We start from the raw sequence: 19,300 nt of genomic DNA on the forward strand, positions 1-19,300 counted from the left end.
AACACACATTCTCAATCAGTAAGGTTTAATATAAATATCTGAATTTCCTTCTTCAATCAAAAAAAAAAGTCTGTTTAGAGGATTAAATTTTTTTGGAAATATAAGCAATTCATTAGAACTGCTAACTTCATTCACCAAAGAAGTGTCTGCTACCCTAATCCTTACAAGTACAGAAAACTATTTAACATTATTTCTATCAACTTTAGAATTTTTGTATTTGAGAACAGATTTAAAATAAATTTTCTAGAGCTGAGAGAGAACCTGAGGATAAATGTCATTTCCAAGGACTTATTTATTCTGATTCTGCTGTGGAAATGAGCACAAATTAAGACTTTATAACCAAGATTAAGAAATAGTTTTTATTTTTGTCTAAAATATTTAAACTTTGTATGTCAATCACTGCATTTTAGAAGCAAAATATCACTGCGTTATTTTATAGAGCAGCTTTGGGATAAGAAGAAACTTGTTAAAACAACTGGTTGAAAAATACCTAGATGTGCATTTTGAAAAATGTAATGTCTTGGAAAACATGAGTTAGCAAATATGCTCAAATTTGTCTCTGATCTATTGGGGAAAGCAGAATATTACAGTAAAGTGCAAAGGTAAAGAGATTCTCTGTTTTGCTGCTGAAGAGTAATTCTAACTACTTTCATGGGACAAATTTTCCCATTATGCACATGAGCCAGGTGATCAGTAGAGCACCTAGACAGCTGTTTCTCCTTGTGCCTAGGAATAGTAGAAAAAATCTGAAGACTTTGCACTTTCATCTGATGTAAAATTATTGCCAAAAGTGATGAAACTTTGTTATCTGTGATATGTGCCTCCTTGATGTGTAGAGAGTATTCTTAAGATGGCTTGCATGAGAAGACGTTTTGGTAAATCTGAATATAAAGGCTGAGTTTATTGATAAATATGTATCTCTAGAAAAAAAAAATAAAGAAAAAAAAGACACATACGGCACTTGTACTTTTATATTGTTAATAAACAGCATTTTTAAGAGTTTTTTTTCCCTGTACTTGCCTTCTGTTAAATTCTTATACATTCTACTGAAAATAAACTAATTTTCATATTAATAACTGGGTAAAGAGAAAGTTTTTCAGGTTTTCAGGTCCATGTCTTCTAGTTGTTTTGCCGATACAGCTGTTCACAAATGTCCTTGATACTATGGTGAAGTGTACGGTGTATAAGTTACGCATTAAAAACAAACAAAAAAAATGGTTGAACACTAAAACAACTAAGCAAGTAGTAGTAAACAGCAAGCTGCTGACTGATAAGCTGGTAGCTTCTCTGCAGTTGACTTATGAAACTAGTTGGACTTCTTTATGTTACATCACAATCTTGGACATGTGATATACCAGAACATGATTTTGATTCTTCTTGTCTTTGAGAATTGAGTTTTCTTGATCACAGAGACCAAACAGCAGCAAGAGATTTACCAGTGGTATTGCAGATTCATAACCGTTGTATGGGTCAAAGTATCACCAATGCAATTGCAGCCTCACCAAAGAAATTGTTGTCCATCAGCTGCACATCTACCAAGATGGAATGAGAAGAGAGACATGATAGTTCTTTTGTGCTCTTGCTGCAGCACTCATTATTCCTAGAAAATAAAATAATAATAATAATAATAAAACCCACCATGTTCATAACATAGTGTTAACGGTTTACTATAGACAGGAATCCATAACACTGTTTCCTATTTTACACTTTCACATCCGTACCCTTTTCTTGTCATATTTTTCTTTCGTCTTTTTTATAGTGTGTTGTATGCAGAGAAAAGTTTAGTTGTTTGCAGTAGTAGTTGACATCCCTGTGTGATTTTGCAACACTTATTTATCTTTAGGTAATTTGCTATTAACAGTGATCTGAGCAATATATACATCACGTTTTTTTTATTTTTTATTTTTTTTAAGCTACCATAGGCAGTGTATTCTTGTGATCCTCATGTATAGGCTTGTCAATAGAAATCATACTATTACTGTACATACGAAAGGAAGGAAGTTCAACTACAATTCAACAGCAGTTCATTCCCTTGTGTCATGCACCTTTTGTCACAGCAGGTATGAAGGAATAATTGGAGAGTAAATGGACCAGATGAAAGTGAGCAATGCCAGAAGTGTTTAGTGGTATGATTTATTTTTTGTTAAAAATAATGGGAAATTGTAAATATTTTTCTCATGTGTTGGGAGAAATATATGCTGCCATGTTGGTCTTTTTTATAATATAATATTTAAGGCTATTTCAAGCATTTTCTGGCTAAAACATAGCAGATTGAGTTTCTAGATCATGGGAAAAAAAATTAGAAAAGCCTCTAACTACCTAGCTATGCGTAGTCTGTCTGTCTTTCTTTCTTTCTTTCTTTCTTTCTATACCAACTTATATCTCACATATTTCTGTCAGTGTCATGTTCTTGATTTCTTTGAACTGTAAACTGAAGGGTTAGAAGGATAGACACCATGGAGTTTTAATCCATCTTTCTCTGAGATGAGTCCGTTTCATACATTCTTTTAACTTATTGGAAGTCTCTACAACACTTCCGGATATCTTGTTTTAATGATTTTTAACATATAGCTGCAGTTGCTGTTTTTTAATATTTGGCCTAAATCATCATTGGATATCTTGTTTTAGTGATTTATAACATATAGCTGCAGTTGCTGTTTTTTTAATATTTGGCCTAAATCATCATTGTTCCAAATTAAGCCTAACTTATCACAGGACTAGTGCCAAAGCAGTGCAATAGTATGTGAGGAATATTTTGAATTCTAACTCCATCCTTTCAAATACTTGCAACCGATTCCAATTCAATGTTTTCTGCAAGCTATATGAAATTCTGTTCAACCAACTTGCTAATGAGAACATTGTCTAAAATTAACCCATATGATATTGTGTAATAACCCACATGATATTTCTACCCCATGAATTGGAATTACTCCCAAATATCACAATACAACTGTACATTATTTTCTACCAATTTCATCTTTAATCCATTTATCTTGTGTACATAAGAGAATGTCATTTAAAAAAAAAGTTCAAAAATCATATTAGCATTAAAGTATTTCAAGTCTTTTCCTTCAGTCATGCTAGTTAAACCAGTTTCTGTATCAACAGAAGAAAATCAGGTTTTTCTTATCTCAGTAAACAATGATGGCGAATGTCAGGTTTTTATTCTGTTGATGATTATACATTGACTCACATTTTCTTCCTCTAATGCCAGTCTTGAAATTAGTCATAAAGTTTTCCAGTACATCTGGTTTTGAAGTTTTGAATGTCATATTTAAGGAGCTTAAGACTATTCTAGATAGTTTCTTACACCTTAGCTAGGAAGTGAATGCAATTCCACAGGAGAAGAAGCTACCAACAGCAGCTACGAACAACATCATAGTCTATGGAATGTGACTTTCCCAGGCCTTATGTTCTGCTCCTTTGTTCTCAAACATAGATGTGCATACAGTTCTTTATCTTTAACAGTAGGATAATTACATGATCTGTGGGTTTGCCACCGTTAGCATTTTATTTTACAACAGGATTACACTTTGGAAGCAAATCTCCAATTGGAGATTTGGTTTGACTGGGTGGTCTGAGTGTGATTTGGATTTGTTTTTTTTTTTTTTTTTTTTTTTTACCAGTGGATCCAAAACAAGCATTGCTCACAATGCCAAGATGAACGAGTCTGAACTAAATGCCCCTAGAACATTTGTGTTGTGGACACTTTGGTATTCAGCACCTACTTCTTTGACCTTCTGGTCTGCTCCTATGGCAATAAACTATTTGCTAGTGCATGCATAGTCTTTGTTGCCCAAGATGGCAGTGATCTGTTTCCCAAGAAGCCATATATTCTTCCCGCTCTGACCTACCGACACCTCTGTCTATGCTGCTACTGCAAAACAAGCTGCACATCTCAGTGAAATCCTCTATAAACAAAGTTTGTTTTACCATTCCCCCGGGTTTTGGATTTGGAATAGAGTGCTTAAAATGCACTCTGCATTTTACCCTAACATCACTGTGACAAGGATGAAAGTGTCAAGAAAGCCAAGTCTTTAAGAGGATTTTAGTTTGAGATCACCAAAAATTTAGAAACATTAATATCATACCAATGATTTATTCTTTTAGAGGTAAATTTAAGAAGTGGGTAGAAGTATCTAGTAGTTGTTCGAAGATGACAGAAAACAAGAGCCACTATAAGTCTAATGGGACTCAATTTTTAAACACCAGAGATGTTTTTAAATCATGTCTTCTTCTTTCAGATTTGCCAACCAGTTTGTTAGTAAAGACAGCTGCAGTTTTTATCTCCACCAAGCTGACTTCCTGCTTTGGTTCTCTGTCTATGCGCTAGTAATTTTTCTACATCACTGCTAGTAAAGTGCTAGCAGCAATTCTTCCATTTCTCCTGTCAACCAAGGTTTATTCAAGTTTGACCCTCTCCTTGTCAAACAAGCACTCATCTCTTATGATGTGTTAGCTTTAACATTATCTTTCAGGCATTATATAGTATCTCTTCCAGGAATATGCTTCAGCGACACAACATCATCTAGGCATCTATATACTGTAATATTATGTTCTGTATGGATAATATCAGCTCCTGGGTACAGCATTTATTATTTTAGCTTGTCTTAATTTGTGTTGTTATTTTGGACAATCTAAAGTGCTTTTGTTTGGACTTGATTTTCTTCCTTTGTTTCCCTTTCTTAGCAATTGCATACTAATTAGAATTGTCCAGCTTAGACTATTCACTACTGACTGGCTGCTTTTACACATGCTATTTCCATTGAACAGTTGTATTTTTTATCTAATTCCAGCAAAGATTATGTCTAAAGGGTTTCCTTTCAGGAATGATGTAATTATCAGTCAGTTTGACATTCTTGGAAGAGTTTTGTAGAACTAAAGATTAAAATTGTACTTTGAGAGAATAATGAACTTTTTCTTCTTCTGATTTGATGTTATACAACTATGCATACTTACAAGAGTAGAAATTTAGGGTTGTGTATTCACAATAGCATCATAATCATTCTGAATAGTTTAGATAGATTTTTTATTACCTTAATCCAGTTCTTGTGCTATCGGGAGGAGGGCGAACTAAATTTTTGCAGTCATGAAAGAAAGTGTATCATGTCCTGCTGTTCAGAGAAATGCTAAAAATATAATAATGCCACAAGGCTTGAAGGGTCCCTATGACTGATGAAAAAAAAGTCTTTTAAACCACTTTTATATAAATATGTCAAAAGGTTGCCAGTGGGGCTATTGTCTAGTTGTATTTCTGATTTTCTAATGGTATCCAAAAAAAAAAAAAAAAAGTAAATTTAGATCAGATATAAGGAAAAAAATCTTTATTTATGAGGGTGGTTAGATACTGGAATAAGTTTTCTAGAAAAGTTGTGGATGCCCCATTGAGGAAGTGTTCAAGGTCAGGTTGGATGGGAGTTTGAGCAACCTGATCTAGTGAAAGGTGTCCCAGTGCATAGCAGGTGTGTTAGAACTAGATCTTTAAGGTCCCTTTCAACCCAAATCATTCTACAATTCACTTCTATATCTTCCCTGCCTACTTTGTCTTTCATGTTGGAAGACGTCTTTTCAGCATACTTTAGAAATTTCTTTTAAGAAGTTTAGGTACAGAATCTAGCTATTTTGTATGAAGAATTCCAGTGTTGATTATGGTAAGTTAAAGGTGGTGACGTTTATAATTGGATAAAAATTGGATAAAACAGACCACATGTGAATTTGAAAACAGTTGGTAACAGTGTAAGGTTCAGCTTTTACAAGATCTGTTAGTTTTCAGACTAAGAATGAGTAGTAATTATGCAACACAAACACCTGTTGGAAGTTTTATTTAGCCTTCTTCAAAGCAGGTAAGCTGATATATGGATGGAAAATCACTTGTGGTCTTATTTGAGGGGACCGAAAGAAAGCAAATCTGTGATGGTTAGTCCCCATCCAGGGTCTAACTTAATGCAGTGGATACATTTTCAACAGAAGCCAGGATTTAGTGGGTGTGTTGAAAGTTATACAGCCTTTCAATGTCTGGAACTTTTTATTAACAGGGACCTTAAAGACTAATAATTTTAGCTTATGATTATTTTGAACTTTGTGTCTGCTTGTGGGAAGCTTATGGAGTGGTAGAGATAGAAAGAGGAAAGTGTAGAGACAGAAAGGAGAGTTAGAGATTAAGTGGTAAAGATTGGTACAGCGCTGTAAAAAATATTCTAGCTAAGCAGGAACACTTGAAAATACATTTTGCTAAATATGCCTTAAGGTTGTCCTCTCCTTCCTTAAATGCTTTTGTGTTCTATCAACGGCTATTAGGAATACTGCATAGAAAATGAACTTATCTGAAGAAATGTGATATAACTGATTATCAAGTATTCCCTACTTTAGTTAGTGATGGTTTCACCTTTTCTCCTTCTTTGCATTAATTAATTAACTCGTTATAATTAGATAAACTTAAATGGACAACAGGAGCATTTAACCACTACAGTAAGTGTAGCTAAGTTAAAACAGCTTTTCTCTCTTTTTGCTTTATTAATTTACCTAGTTAATTATTATTGAGTTTGAAACTATCAGAGTGACCAACAGAAATATAAAAGGATTTTTCTTTTGCCTTTTGTGTTTGATGTTTGTAAATATAGTTTTCAATAGTAAGTAGCTGGACGACCATCCTACTCTTGTCATCCAGGTATATTGAGTATGTATGTATGTTGAGTGCACTGGGCTGAAATAGTAGCAATTATGGAGCAATATCACTCCATGGATTTTCCCTATAAAACTGACAGAGCACCCTCCAATTATCTAAAATTGAATATGGCATAGAGGTACAACAAGCAGGTTATACTGTTATTTGGGAATATAGTGATTTTTCACATAAAATATAATCTAGGAAGAGACAAGCTATTTGAAAAAAAAAAAATCAGAAGCATCCAATAAGGTTAGATAACTGAATCAGTGTTACACTGTTCTTAGTACATTCATAACTATTTTTTTTTTTACATTTCTTGTTCGCAACAGAATGGGTGAATTGCAAAAATGAGTTATATGAATATAAGTTCTTTTAAGTAAATCATTGTCTTTCAGCAGTATAATCAGAGATGTCTACTCTTATATCCCTGTTATGAAAGTACGTTCAGTGGTCTCTTACATAATCACAATTCACTTCTTATCTACATCAAAGAATGTTGCTGTCTATTCTGGCAGCCTAATGACTACCAAAGTGAATTGCTTGGTGACCATACAATTTCCCAATCTGGCGCTCTCAGATACACAAAGAATACTTCCTTAGTTCAAGGTGTGTTTAGAAAAATTAATAAATGCTGAAGTTTTCAGACTAATTTTTTCTCTGAAGATGTAGTCATTTCTTACAAAAAAAAATATATATATATATACATGTATGTATATTTTGTGGAAATATGTGCCAGTTGCCTGCTTTATACAATTTCTATTGAGAAAGGAAATAGGAATGTGTTTGAAATGAAAAACAAATACATCTTTTCTAAGTACTAAGTGCAAAGATAAAACAAGTTAAAACAAAAATGTAGTGCCTTGTTTCCCTTTCTAATTGTTGATTGTCACTCTCCTTCCTAGTTTTAGGAAAAAGCAAAATTAGGTTCCAGTAAATGAAGTGTAGTGGAATTAGATGAAGCTGGCTGAAACCCAGGAGAGGTAAAGAAAATTTCTTATGTCCATCTCATGTTCCAAAATACAAAATTCCATTTAATGTGGAATGCAAGTCTCAACATTTTTTTATTTTTAATATAAATTTCTGAACAAAAAACAACTGAATTAAGCATATAATTCATGTGATTCCTTAGTCATCTGGTAACAAAATTTCTGATAACTGTAAAATATTTAAAAATTCCCTTTCACATACATAATAATGAGATTTATTGTGAGTTTTTGAATATGAATATTTAGTTACGGTTAGACATTCTAGGCAGAAGTTATAGGTTGCATGAACAGATTATGGTAAAACTTCTTGTCTTCCAAGTGCTCTCCTGCTTAAAACTTCCCTTAGTTCTCAAATTTCTCTTCGCTTTTTGAACTCTACCCTTTATGAGTTTAAGAATTACTTCAGTAGTAGGTCCCCCAGTTTAGTGCCCTGTTGGTGTATCCTATCTTTCGTTTCTTCTCTTTCACCTGTCCAGATGTAGTTCCAGCACTTCATTTTTAACTATTCTTCATATTTCCTTTAGCATATCCCATAACTGTGTATCCCCTTTTGCTTCCATGGCTGGTTAGGCTTACAGTCATCTACTTAACTCCAGGCTGTACTCTCACCCTGCTTATGAAAAGCTATAGTAATTTTGGAGAGTGGGATCCATTGGCCATCCAAATCAAGTTGACAGTGGTTTGTTAACCTGTTCTCTATAAGCTTGTGGAGAAAGAGTAGTTAATTACATCTGATATTGTTAGACAAATTTCACAAATATATGCAAAAAAATGCAAATGTAGAGACTAAACTCATTTCTATGAATCTACTTAATCAAATAAGGGTAATTTGACATATATACAGATGGCTATGACAATTTAGTCAAGAATTAATTTCTGAGGCAAAATAAAAATTCTAGTATTTGTGAAGGGAAGGGGAGAAGATTTGAAGTGAGAAAACGCTAAGATAGTTTACATCCCAAGAGAAAAAATATATATATTTTTTTTTCTAAAAAATAAAACTAAGAAAAAATACAGTGTCCCCATTTATATTTGGGAGGACAACTGCAGAAGGAATGGATTCATGGCAAGCAGATATTCTTATTGCACAGAGATGTACTTATTCTATTTTTACTCAATCATGAAAGATTTTGCTACTAGTAATAGTTTTAGTTTAGTATTCTGTATAACTCATAAGTTATATTCTTTGGGACAATAAACCTTAGTTCATTCTTTTAGGCACACTGTTTCTAAATGGATTGTTCACAGCATATTTTAAAGAAAAGATTTGTAGACAAGAATAAGAAAAAGGCAATTTATGTGGGCTCACAAAGAGGAGTGTCTGCTGCACAGCTGGATTTTCTGTAGGTTCAAGTTTGGTGTGGCCACATTGCCAATACCTGGTAGCCTGATCCACTCTTTGTTGAATAATACAAAATCAGATATAATCTAACTGGTAAAAACATGTTTCAAACAACTCATCTCCAGGTTCTATTCCGCCCATTCTTGTGCATGTACTAGCTTTAATTACATAAGTAGGCTCTAAAATTAGTGGCACAATAATAGCCAATGCTTGTAGCACAGCAATGTCCTTTGATTTTACTGGATTGTCAATACTACAGGGTATACTCTTTTAAATTTGCCAATATAGTGTTTTTTCATATATGTATTTTAAAGTGATTTTTTCTTGTAGTTAGCTTGTTTAAAATATAAAAGATGCCATGTGTTTAACACCCAAAAATGATTATTATATATATATATAATGTGGAGTAGCTCTAAACATATCAAAAGATCTGAACTGTATAGAGGACCTGTAGGAACTGTGTACTCTGTTTGGAGAGGAAAAAAGAGAAGATCAGTAAGGTGACAATTAAAACAATGAAGTTTCATGTATGCACTCTACTATAAAGTATCCAAACAGAAGAAAGTTTTATTGATGCTATAGTGTACATAAAAGCAATTATTAAATTACTTGTATTTTAAAATTGTCAAGACAATAAAATAAGGCTATATTTTCCTGTCAGAAAATATTTTTGGTCTGATAGTAAATGTGAATGCATCACAAATTGCATTAAACAATTTATGATGATATATATTATATATAAAACTTTCATAATTGTAACTCTTATATAGTAGGTACTGAGTTTTTGCGGGTAGTTTCTGTCATTGCATGAGTAGTTGTGCTAAAACAGAGTAGTTAGAATTCAGGAGGTTTTTGTTTTGCTTTATTTTAGCCTTTAGGAGAAATTCTCATTTTTGAAAATGGAGCAATGTTTTTGAACACTTCTCCAGTATTTTGTTATTGGTATTGAAAAAATCATAATAAGTAAATAAATAATGCTGTGGAGATGGGATAGAATATATAAATTTTGTGGTGTCCATACAGTCTTGCATAAGTGTCATGGATTTTTACCTACTGAAAACATCTGTGTGCTTCTTTAAAAAGTAAAGACAGTAATCCTGCTACTATGAAACACTTAAGCACAGGGGTTAATTGGCTTCTCCTCCCCATTTTGTTTCTGCATTAGCAGATTTAAAAAGTAACATTTTTTCACAGCTTAAGATATTTTCTCAGAAGTTGTTTTGTCTAACCTATATTCCCCTTCTTCCCAATTCTCTTTCAGATAGCAGTTCTGTGGATGAAAAGGTTTAAAATTATGTATTTGTGATAGGGATCGTGCATTTTGTTGTTGTTTGTTTGTGATTTGACCTCTTTTGTTCCTTCATTTTGGTTGTGAAATTTGCATGTTTTTTCCAGCTTTTCACTCTTTTGTTCTCCTTTGAGTGTGTTGCATTTATAAATAGGATAGTCCTCACTGTTGTGCTTATCATAAATGCGAGCACAGGGGTCTGCTACTGTCAAACATTATACCTTTTTTTTTTTTTTTTTGTCATCTACATTGCATAAAACACAAGACTTAAAGGGCTACAATATTTGGGAAGCAATATCTTACATCTTCCCATGCGTTCTTCCCCTGGTTTTCACTGAATGCTACTAAAATGTATTCCAAAGCAATGGTTACAATAGCTTTGGCCTGGAGCTGACCCTTCTAAACATTTTTCATATTAGGTGTTACATGTTAGATGCAGTTAAACTTTGTCCAGTACTTACTAACAACTATATAACTGTACTTTTTCTTTTTTTTCTTTTTTTTTTCTTTCCTTTTTTTTCCCTTCAAAGGCTCAGATAGTAAGTGGAAGTTCCGTGGATACTTCTAAGTTTTATGCAATCCAGGCATTTAGTGGGTAAGTACTAATATGACTGTGAATTTTGTTATTTATATCTGCAAATTAGTTTCGTAATGTTAGTCATTTTTCTAAGGTTTGTTCTTATAAGAAAATTTGAGAGGCTTTTTTTAAGTCATCCAAAATCAAAAGAAACTAATGAAACAGGTAAGTCCCACAAGTCAACCGGAGGCCAAATTTTTTTCATCTTTGCATACAAATTAAATTATACTTGGAGCTGCAGTTTGATTTTATGCCTTCATTTTAGTAAATGGGCAGTAATATAAAAACATCAGTCAAATATTTGAAATCTAAAATGCCAAGAGGAAAAAGATCTTCCATTTGCTGAAAGAGAATGAATGAGCTGAAACTTGCACACTTTGTCTCTAAATGATCTTGCATCAAGTTTTTAGGGATTCCTTCCTTTGAAGAATATATCTCCTTCCTATTTTGAAGACCCTTTTATTATTTAATTTGGAAGGAGAAAAAAGTAAAAACTGTTGGTAAAATTTCTGTTATTTACATAACTATTTAAAAGGTATATTATCTTCTTGGTGCGCTATTATAATCACTGTTTGCTGTAGGGATTTTTTGTTACAGAGACAAATCTAGATATTGTGAAGTTTATCCACTTAGATTCCTATGGCTTCCAAATACCTCCCCCCAACCCCCACTACTTTATTGGCTTATTATTCACAAGTTGTTGTGGAAACTATAGTTATGATAACATTTGTAGTTATTGCTAGGCAATCTTGGACAAGTTTAGGAGCACTATCCAGTTTCTTAGTAGCTTAGGTAGTTTCTGTATAGTTTGTCATACCTCAAACTGTTGTATTTTTACCTTTTCCAGCCTGTAAAAACATGCGAAGGGCATAGGTGACATTATGCAGGATTAGTTGTTAAATGAACCTCCCCGCCCCCTCCCCCCCCCCAATTAAATACTGTGAGTGATAATTGCTGACTTATTTTATTAGCTTGATTTTGACATTAAGATAAAACTATAGTATAATATGGTATAGTCTCTTGGCTTGTGAACCACACAGGTGGATTGTTTTAACTTTGCTCAGTTGCAGTTTTCTCATAAGGTTGGAAACTAAACTCTTGGAACTAAAATTATAGAAACTTTTGCTTCGTATATTGACCAGCACTATATATCACTACGCTAAAACTACTACTCCTGCTTCATTGGGATTTTCTGAGTACTATGCATTTCTTTATCCTCCTATATCTCTACATTTCAAAAATAGAATAGTACAAGTGCTGCAAACTTTTATTCCTGACTTCTAAATGCAAAGCATTGGTATTTGTATTCAAATTATATTGTTCATCAAAAAGAAACTAACATCATCTGAAGCAATTTTCTTTCTCTTGATTAGATTACTGATTTAAAGACTTATTCAGCAATGCATTAGCAATAAAAACATTTACTAAAACTCACTAAGTTGTTATTCATATAATTCTTGTAATAGAGTCTTGCATAGCTTTCATAAGACATCACAATTGTGACAGCAAATTATGACAATGTGTATTTGGTGTCTTCTTTGCTCTAAAAAAATAATGCACATCAGAACTAGGAGACATCACAGAGGCAGCTTCTGATATTTGCTACATCTTATCTTCATCGCATCTTCAGAAGAAGATATATCCTTCCTTTCTTTTGTGCTATGCCATGTCAATTCACTTTTACTTATAGGCCGCTGATTAGTGAATTTAGGACATGAAGCGCCACAAATAATAATGTACCTCACCACTGAGAAGCAGGAATCTTACATCTTGACTGCTATAGAATAAGCTGTGGCTTACTGAAACTAAGAAAAATCATACTCATAATCATTAGTGTGTAGTACTAACAAAAATACTTTTCATCTGAAAAATAATAAAAAAATGCTGCTCATACCTTCCCACAAGTATTTTTGAGATGTTTGGTGTGTAGATCATGGCACAGTTTTCAGAACTAGTAAGAAAAGAATATTTGCCATCAAAGTCAGTTCAAATTAATGAAATACAGTGTAGAAATCGACACTCTTAGATACTTTTATAGGTGCTGTTCAGTGCAGAATTTTTTGTTACATTCAATGCTGTAATCCAAGAATAAGAAGAAATGGTTTTATCTCAGATTGGTTTTCTGTAGAAAAAAATAGAGAACAGAGAAAACAAAGCTAGTCCAGAACTGTCTTGGAGATTTCTTCTATTCATTTTAATGACCCAGTTTGATCATTACATTTGGTCAGGCTTTCACTGCTTAAGTTAGAGAATTGTTTCTTAATATAACCAAAATCAAGGAGAAAATTGTCAGTTTCATATGATTTTTCATTTTCCATTTTTTTGTTGTATAAGTCACTTCTAGTTTCTCTGTTGTCTTTTATTGATTGTCCCCCTACATGAGAAAGCTTAATAAGAATTAGCTCATTCACTCCTGTTGCTTGCAAAAAGAGTTTTCATGCTCTTCATTGTTTTAAAGAAGCAGTTTATCGTCTAGTTACTAGTTTAGTTACTAGTTTAGGAATAGCATTTTGTAAGCAGACTGTCAGTGCAGGTTCTGAAAATGAAATGTTGATTTCTACACCTGCAGAAAGCTCTGTGGTCATATGATTTTGCTGTATGCACTACTTTCCATAGTCAAACAATTATAGTTGCCTGAATTAAATAAGCATAGGACTTAGAAAAATATTGTACGAGTGTATAGAATTCATATTTTGCAGTGTGCAGCACATGTGGAAATCAGATGAAAGGACAGAAATCCATCTTGCATATAAGGATACCTTTTTGCCACTGACAAGGACTTTTTAGACAGAAATTGCTCTTTTTTGCCCTCTCTTACATTCACAGGTGAAAAGGTTCAAATTATGAAACTTCTGAGGATGAAGTAAGTCAATCCCATTTACAGACATCCTGTAACAACTGCATAGGACTGCATCAAATGACTAACAGTAATTCAATACTAGCTCATGTTTTTAGATTAAACCTTACTTCTTTTGCTGACACTGTTTAGACTGGGCCCCTACTCTCTGCAAGAATCTGTTTCACCAGGACCCCTGAAAACAATCATACAATTTTCATTTAACTTTTCATTCAGCAGAAGAGCCCTGACATCTCAAAGATTGTTGTGGCTCCGTTTTAATTATGCTTTCCAGTCTATTCCTACATTCAAATACTAATCCCAAATGATAGCATCCCTCAGTCTCTTCTCTGCCAGTATAGCTGGCTGCAGCCTTATCTATGACTCTCTTTTCATCTTCTCACTCACTCTACACCAAAGGTGTTGTCATTTGAAGGGAGGGGAGACTCTTTCCCTCAAAACCTTTGATATCTTGCTTGATCTAATTATAAATATGTTACCTATTTTCTGCCTTTAATCACCCATCTCTCTCATAGTACAGCATTCTGAACCCAACTTACTTGCACCAATACATATCAAGTCCAAGGCATGGATTGTATCTCTTCATTCTCTGCTATGGTCTTCGCCTGTGTGCTTGAAATAAGAAAGCAGAGAGAGAAAAGGCAAAGACCAAGTACATTTTGCCTAGGGCTTCACATTCTACTTCCCTGTTATAAGGCAAAAGCTCAATTTTTACTGTTCTTTCCATGCCAGTATGAAATAATACATTCTCCTCTGCTTTTTATTTATTTTACTGGCCATCATCTTATTGAAGCTGAGATACTTCAGAATTCATCCTTTCAGTACTTCTGAAAAGTAAATAGAGATCAGCTGATTTTTTCATCATGTATATGAATCTAGAGTTCTACTCCTTTACTCTTTCTGGAGACTTGTTCTGTGTTAATTCACTGCTTGCCTGATGGTGGTTACGTCAGAGACTGATCATTTTACCATGTGGCCTAATTCGTTCTGAAATTTTCTAATGGTGCACAGATGGAGCTGCATGTAGATGATTACTCCTTTTCTTCGGTGACATGTTCTTAGTGGTAAAACATTTATTTTGCTTGCATTCTCTGACAAATCCAAATAGATTGCAATGTGGAATAACTTCAGAAGTTCACAAAATAGCTTACGGCATTCTGCATTTCAACCACAGGAACTGTGAGTTTCTTAAAGTAGCTGAAGCTATCCAGTAGTTTTTTTCTTGCTTTAAGTAATAACCTGTGTGCCTCCAAATTCATTTCTACATCAGGACATCATTGGGTTGCTTTTACTGGAGGTGGGAAGAGGAGCAGAGAATTTAATGTACAATTTACATCATATGAAAATTTGCCTATGGCCATAGAGTTCAGTGTTCCAAAGACTGTAGATAATGATCAACATTCTACTGTCAAAACAGCAATGCCCGGTTTGTTTGTAGAAAACAAATGTAACTGTAGATATTTCCCCATTTTTCAAAAAGAAATTGATATTGTGTTCCAGATCAGTATGTTGATCTTTACTTCCACTTTATAGCCAACAACCTTTGGATATTCGCTCCTAAATGTTATTAGAAGGATACAATTTGTTCCTATATGGAGAATTTGTGCATAAGAGAATTTCTAGTTCACATCCCCAAAGACATGGCTGTTTCAGTAATGACAGAAGAAACAGTACTAAAGGTGGTTTTTCAAGAATAAGTTTTAAATATGCATTTTCAGCATGCATATATGGTCATTAGTGGAAATGTATTTTCCCAATGGTTTATTCTCTAACAAAACTATAATTTTATTTATATGAATATATATGTGCATATACAAAAATGTATTACTTCAATGTTTTATGTACGTACATATGTATACATACACATAAAAGTAGTCATACACCTTATAAGCTAAGAATCAAGCCTTTAACATAGTACAACATTCAGTGTTATGTAACAACATCAAGAGGTGGATACTTTCAGCAGTAAATCATGCTATATTGCAGACTTGCATCAGAGGGGTTCTTCTACCATTATGCAATATTTAAGATGTGTAGTGATGTGGGTTTTTTCTTTTTTTTTCTTTTTTTTTTTTTGGAGGGGGTTGGGGTTCTGCCTTCTGCCTGTTTATGACTTTTATGGGATGTTATCCTAGACCACCTACTTTCTGTGATAAATTTCCTGTAGTTTCTCTCCCACATTTAACTAAAGACTATACAAACTTGAAACTATGATTTTAAGGTATTTTTAAATTTTGGAGAACTTGGATTGTGGATGGTAAATTTAAACTTGTCGCTATACTGTTGGGTGGATATAAACTAAAGAAAAGTTTCAGGATTCAAAATCATTCTTCCAGCTTGTTCTCCTGAGGTTTTAGTTCACAACCAATGCCAACTCAGAGTGAAGGAGTAGCACCCTAGATTCATATGCATGGTGAAAAACTCAGCCGATCTCTATGTACTTTTCAAAAGTACTGAAAGGATGAATTCTGAAGTATCTCAGCTTCAATAAAATGATGGCCAGTTAAATAAATAAGAAGCAGTGGAGAACGTATTAGTATTAATTACATCAAGAATGCAATGAGAACAATTAATGATGATCCATGGTCCACATGATGTAGTGGAGAAGTAGTAGAGAAGTAGACACTAGACCAAAACTAGTAGCTTTTTCCACAGCTGGTCTTATTTCTCTACAGTGTATGTATTGCATTAGAATTACTGAAGGGAGAGAGTACATTCAGATAATACTTTATTCCTCAATTTTTTGTGTTTCTTTTTGTTGTTGTTGTTCTTGTTTGTGTGTGTGATTCAAGTATTAGCCAACGGTTAATTCTAGCCTGGCTTCAAACATCAATCCAGTTCACACAGTCTGGTACTTGGAACCTCACTTGTTTCAGCAAAGACTTTAGTTAATGTGTTATTCTGATTTCAAGATGGTTAAAGACTGGAAGCAACCATTTTGGAGTTTGCATATTTGTTTTTGGTGATGCTTCTAGAAATAGTGGGCAGTATACTTGCTTCTGTATTGTATTAACGTTTGTTTTTTCTCCCATTTTTCAGTTCAGATGAGAGTTTTTGTCTAGATCAGCTGGGATTTAATTTTTTCAAACAGAAAAATGATTTTTTCAGTGTAACGTGCTGGTAGTTTGCACAGCTGCCTTCCCATTGCCTGATCAGGCATTTTATGTACTTTGTCTTGACAAGGTATGATCAAGGAAATCACAACTTGGTTCCCACTAGCTTGTATTCTAGCCGTTCTTTGTTAAAGTGACTCATTATAATAATAAAGAAAAGTATACTCGCATTTGATGGTGATAATCAAGAAATGACATTCTGGAATGGTTCAGCAAAGGACTTAGCCTTTTGTGATGTTTGGGGTGAAAGTCACTTACTTTCCTTGGTAGGCAGTAGAACTTCATTAAATGCATAAAAGAGATAAAAATTAGTCTTTGTTTACAATAACATTTTGTCTTGTAGCTGCTAAAGTCGAAGAAAGTATTGTAGTGAAATTAGTATAAACTTATGGTATAACCTAAATTAAAATACTTTCTTACAAATAACAGCTATGAAGGAAACAATCATCTTTTCTACACTAGAAACTAAAGCTGTTAAAGGCATAAGTCCTTAATGTCTCAACTTTTTACTTTGATCTTTACTATGCAATGATTGGATGCTGGGCAAAGAACAGACAGGAAGTATTGTTATTGTATATTCATTCTTATGTCATTCATCTCGTCGTTGATTTGTTGCACAAAAGAGAGAAGATTATTTTCCTTTCAAAATTGCACTTCCCTAAATTGTGGTTAGCTTCTTTAATCTCTTAAAAGTATTAGGTGTGAAGTATGCATGTGTAATTCTCTGACATTGCCATATTTAAGCAATTATAAGAGTTGTAGAGTTGCAGAACCAGCTTTTAGAATAGATACACTTCTTGATAGGTACAGTACTGCCTGTGTGTTGTCAGAGGACATGGTGGTGATCATCTAAAACCAAAATGTTTCATGTATTTAATATTTTGCAGATGACAAACTGAGTTTTAGTAATATTTCTTTTTTTTTTTTAATAGCTATATACGAATTTCTTGATTCTTTGTTATTTTTAAACAAATTTTTTCAACGTACAAATACACGGAAAAGAAACCAGATATAGATGTTTTTGTTAAGCTGAATTTGAAAATCATAATGACAAGATTCGCTGAGGAAGAAAGTACAGACTGGGGAGAACATTAAGCTACTTAAAGAGACAGATATGAGTTATGGCAAATTAATGACTGAACATAAATTACACCACTCATGTCATAATAAAATCTCCTTACTTTTTCCTCTGTACCCACCAGTCTTGATTCTGCCACCCTGTCATTCTTGTTGTTCCTTCAAAGGCCATGTCATCTGTTTCTTTCTTTGGTAATATCATCAGCATTCTTAATTTGTACATAATTTTTTTTCCCAGGAAAAGACTATTATTCATTCTTGAATTTGACATTTTTTTGTTTGCTATATGCTAATCCTTAGTGATTGGTAAAGGGAGTCCAGTAAGGACCTCAATTTTAATCTTTTTTTTTTTTGTTATAGAGCAGAATAAGAAAAGGGAGTAATTTTTACAACCATTGCTTGTCAGAAGTAGCTTGGTCTAGCATAAGAATCCTTTATACACATGATGAATTTTATTCACCGCTGATGAAACTGCTCCTGAGTAACTGAGCCCTGAGAATCCAAGTTCTTGAGTCTATCTCAGTCTGTACATTTACTTTTCACATCCTCCGAAATGTGATTTTATTTGTATCATGCAATTTGTATCGTTTTATTTGTATCATGAGATTTGTAGATGTGTCTGGAAGGTGCATTTTGGATCTACCTTAATCTTTATGTTCTTGAGAGTAAGGGGGGAAGAAAAGAATTGAAAAGTTGAAACCTGTAAACAATGACTATGTGAAAATATAAAAGAAAAGCATAAACAGCCTATGCATCCCTTTCCATTTCTTATAGAATGGTGCAGGTACATCCAGAGGAGGTACAGGAGAAATAGATTATCTCCCAAGTTTATAGGATTAGGATACTGCTTGGAAAGCCATGATATTTTTTAGGACTGAAATAATCTCTCCAATATTCTGGGTAAGTTCCTTGCCCACTCAACTAATTTACAAAAGGGATGACTATTTTATTCTCGTGGAACAAGAAACTTTATGAACACAAACAGAGGGATGCCATTGAGGATTTTCACGTAGCCAAAAGGCAATTTGTGAATTTTCTGTGAAAAAAAAATAAATAAAATTTTATTTCAATATGTGCTTGATGCATTAAAAGAATTAGATGAATTGTACTTTTAAAAAGAAATGTACACTAGACATTCTTTACAGATCAAGAATAATGTGTCTAGATTTGCTCTGAGAGGTTGAAGGCTGTTTTTGCCCGTGTACTAGCCACTGTCAAATCAAGTTAAATTTTTCCTCCTCATTTCAAGTTTTTGTTCTTGTTTATCTCTTTTCAAATATGTTATCTGTTGCTGGTTTCTCTGCTTCCATTTCACCCTTCCTCTTAACTCTCAGGTTAGGTGTGCTCTTGTTTTTACAAACACCCATAGTCACAGCCTCCCAGATTCCAAATC

At 33.6% G+C, this 19,300-nt stretch overlaps 1 protein-coding gene across 1 annotated transcript in view; it reads left to right on the forward strand.

Moving 5' to 3' along the window:
* Positions 1–19,300, forward strand: part of UNC13C (unc-13 homolog C) — a 171,259-nt gene that overhangs the window by 18,842 nt on the left and 133,117 nt on the right. Inside the window, exons 3-4 of the mRNA XM_080607553.1 lie at positions 10,257–10,279; positions 10,814–10,878. Of these exons, the coding sequence (XP_080463679.1) occupies positions 10,257–10,279; positions 10,814–10,878 (88 nt within the window). The remainder of the gene's footprint in view (positions 1–10,256; positions 10,280–10,813; positions 10,879–19,300) is intronic.

Source organism: Anser brachyrhynchus (assembly GCF_964034855.1).
Source record: "Anser brachyrhynchus genome assembly, chromosome: 11".
NCBI lineage: Eukaryota > Metazoa > Chordata > Aves > Anseriformes > Anatidae > Anser > Anser brachyrhynchus.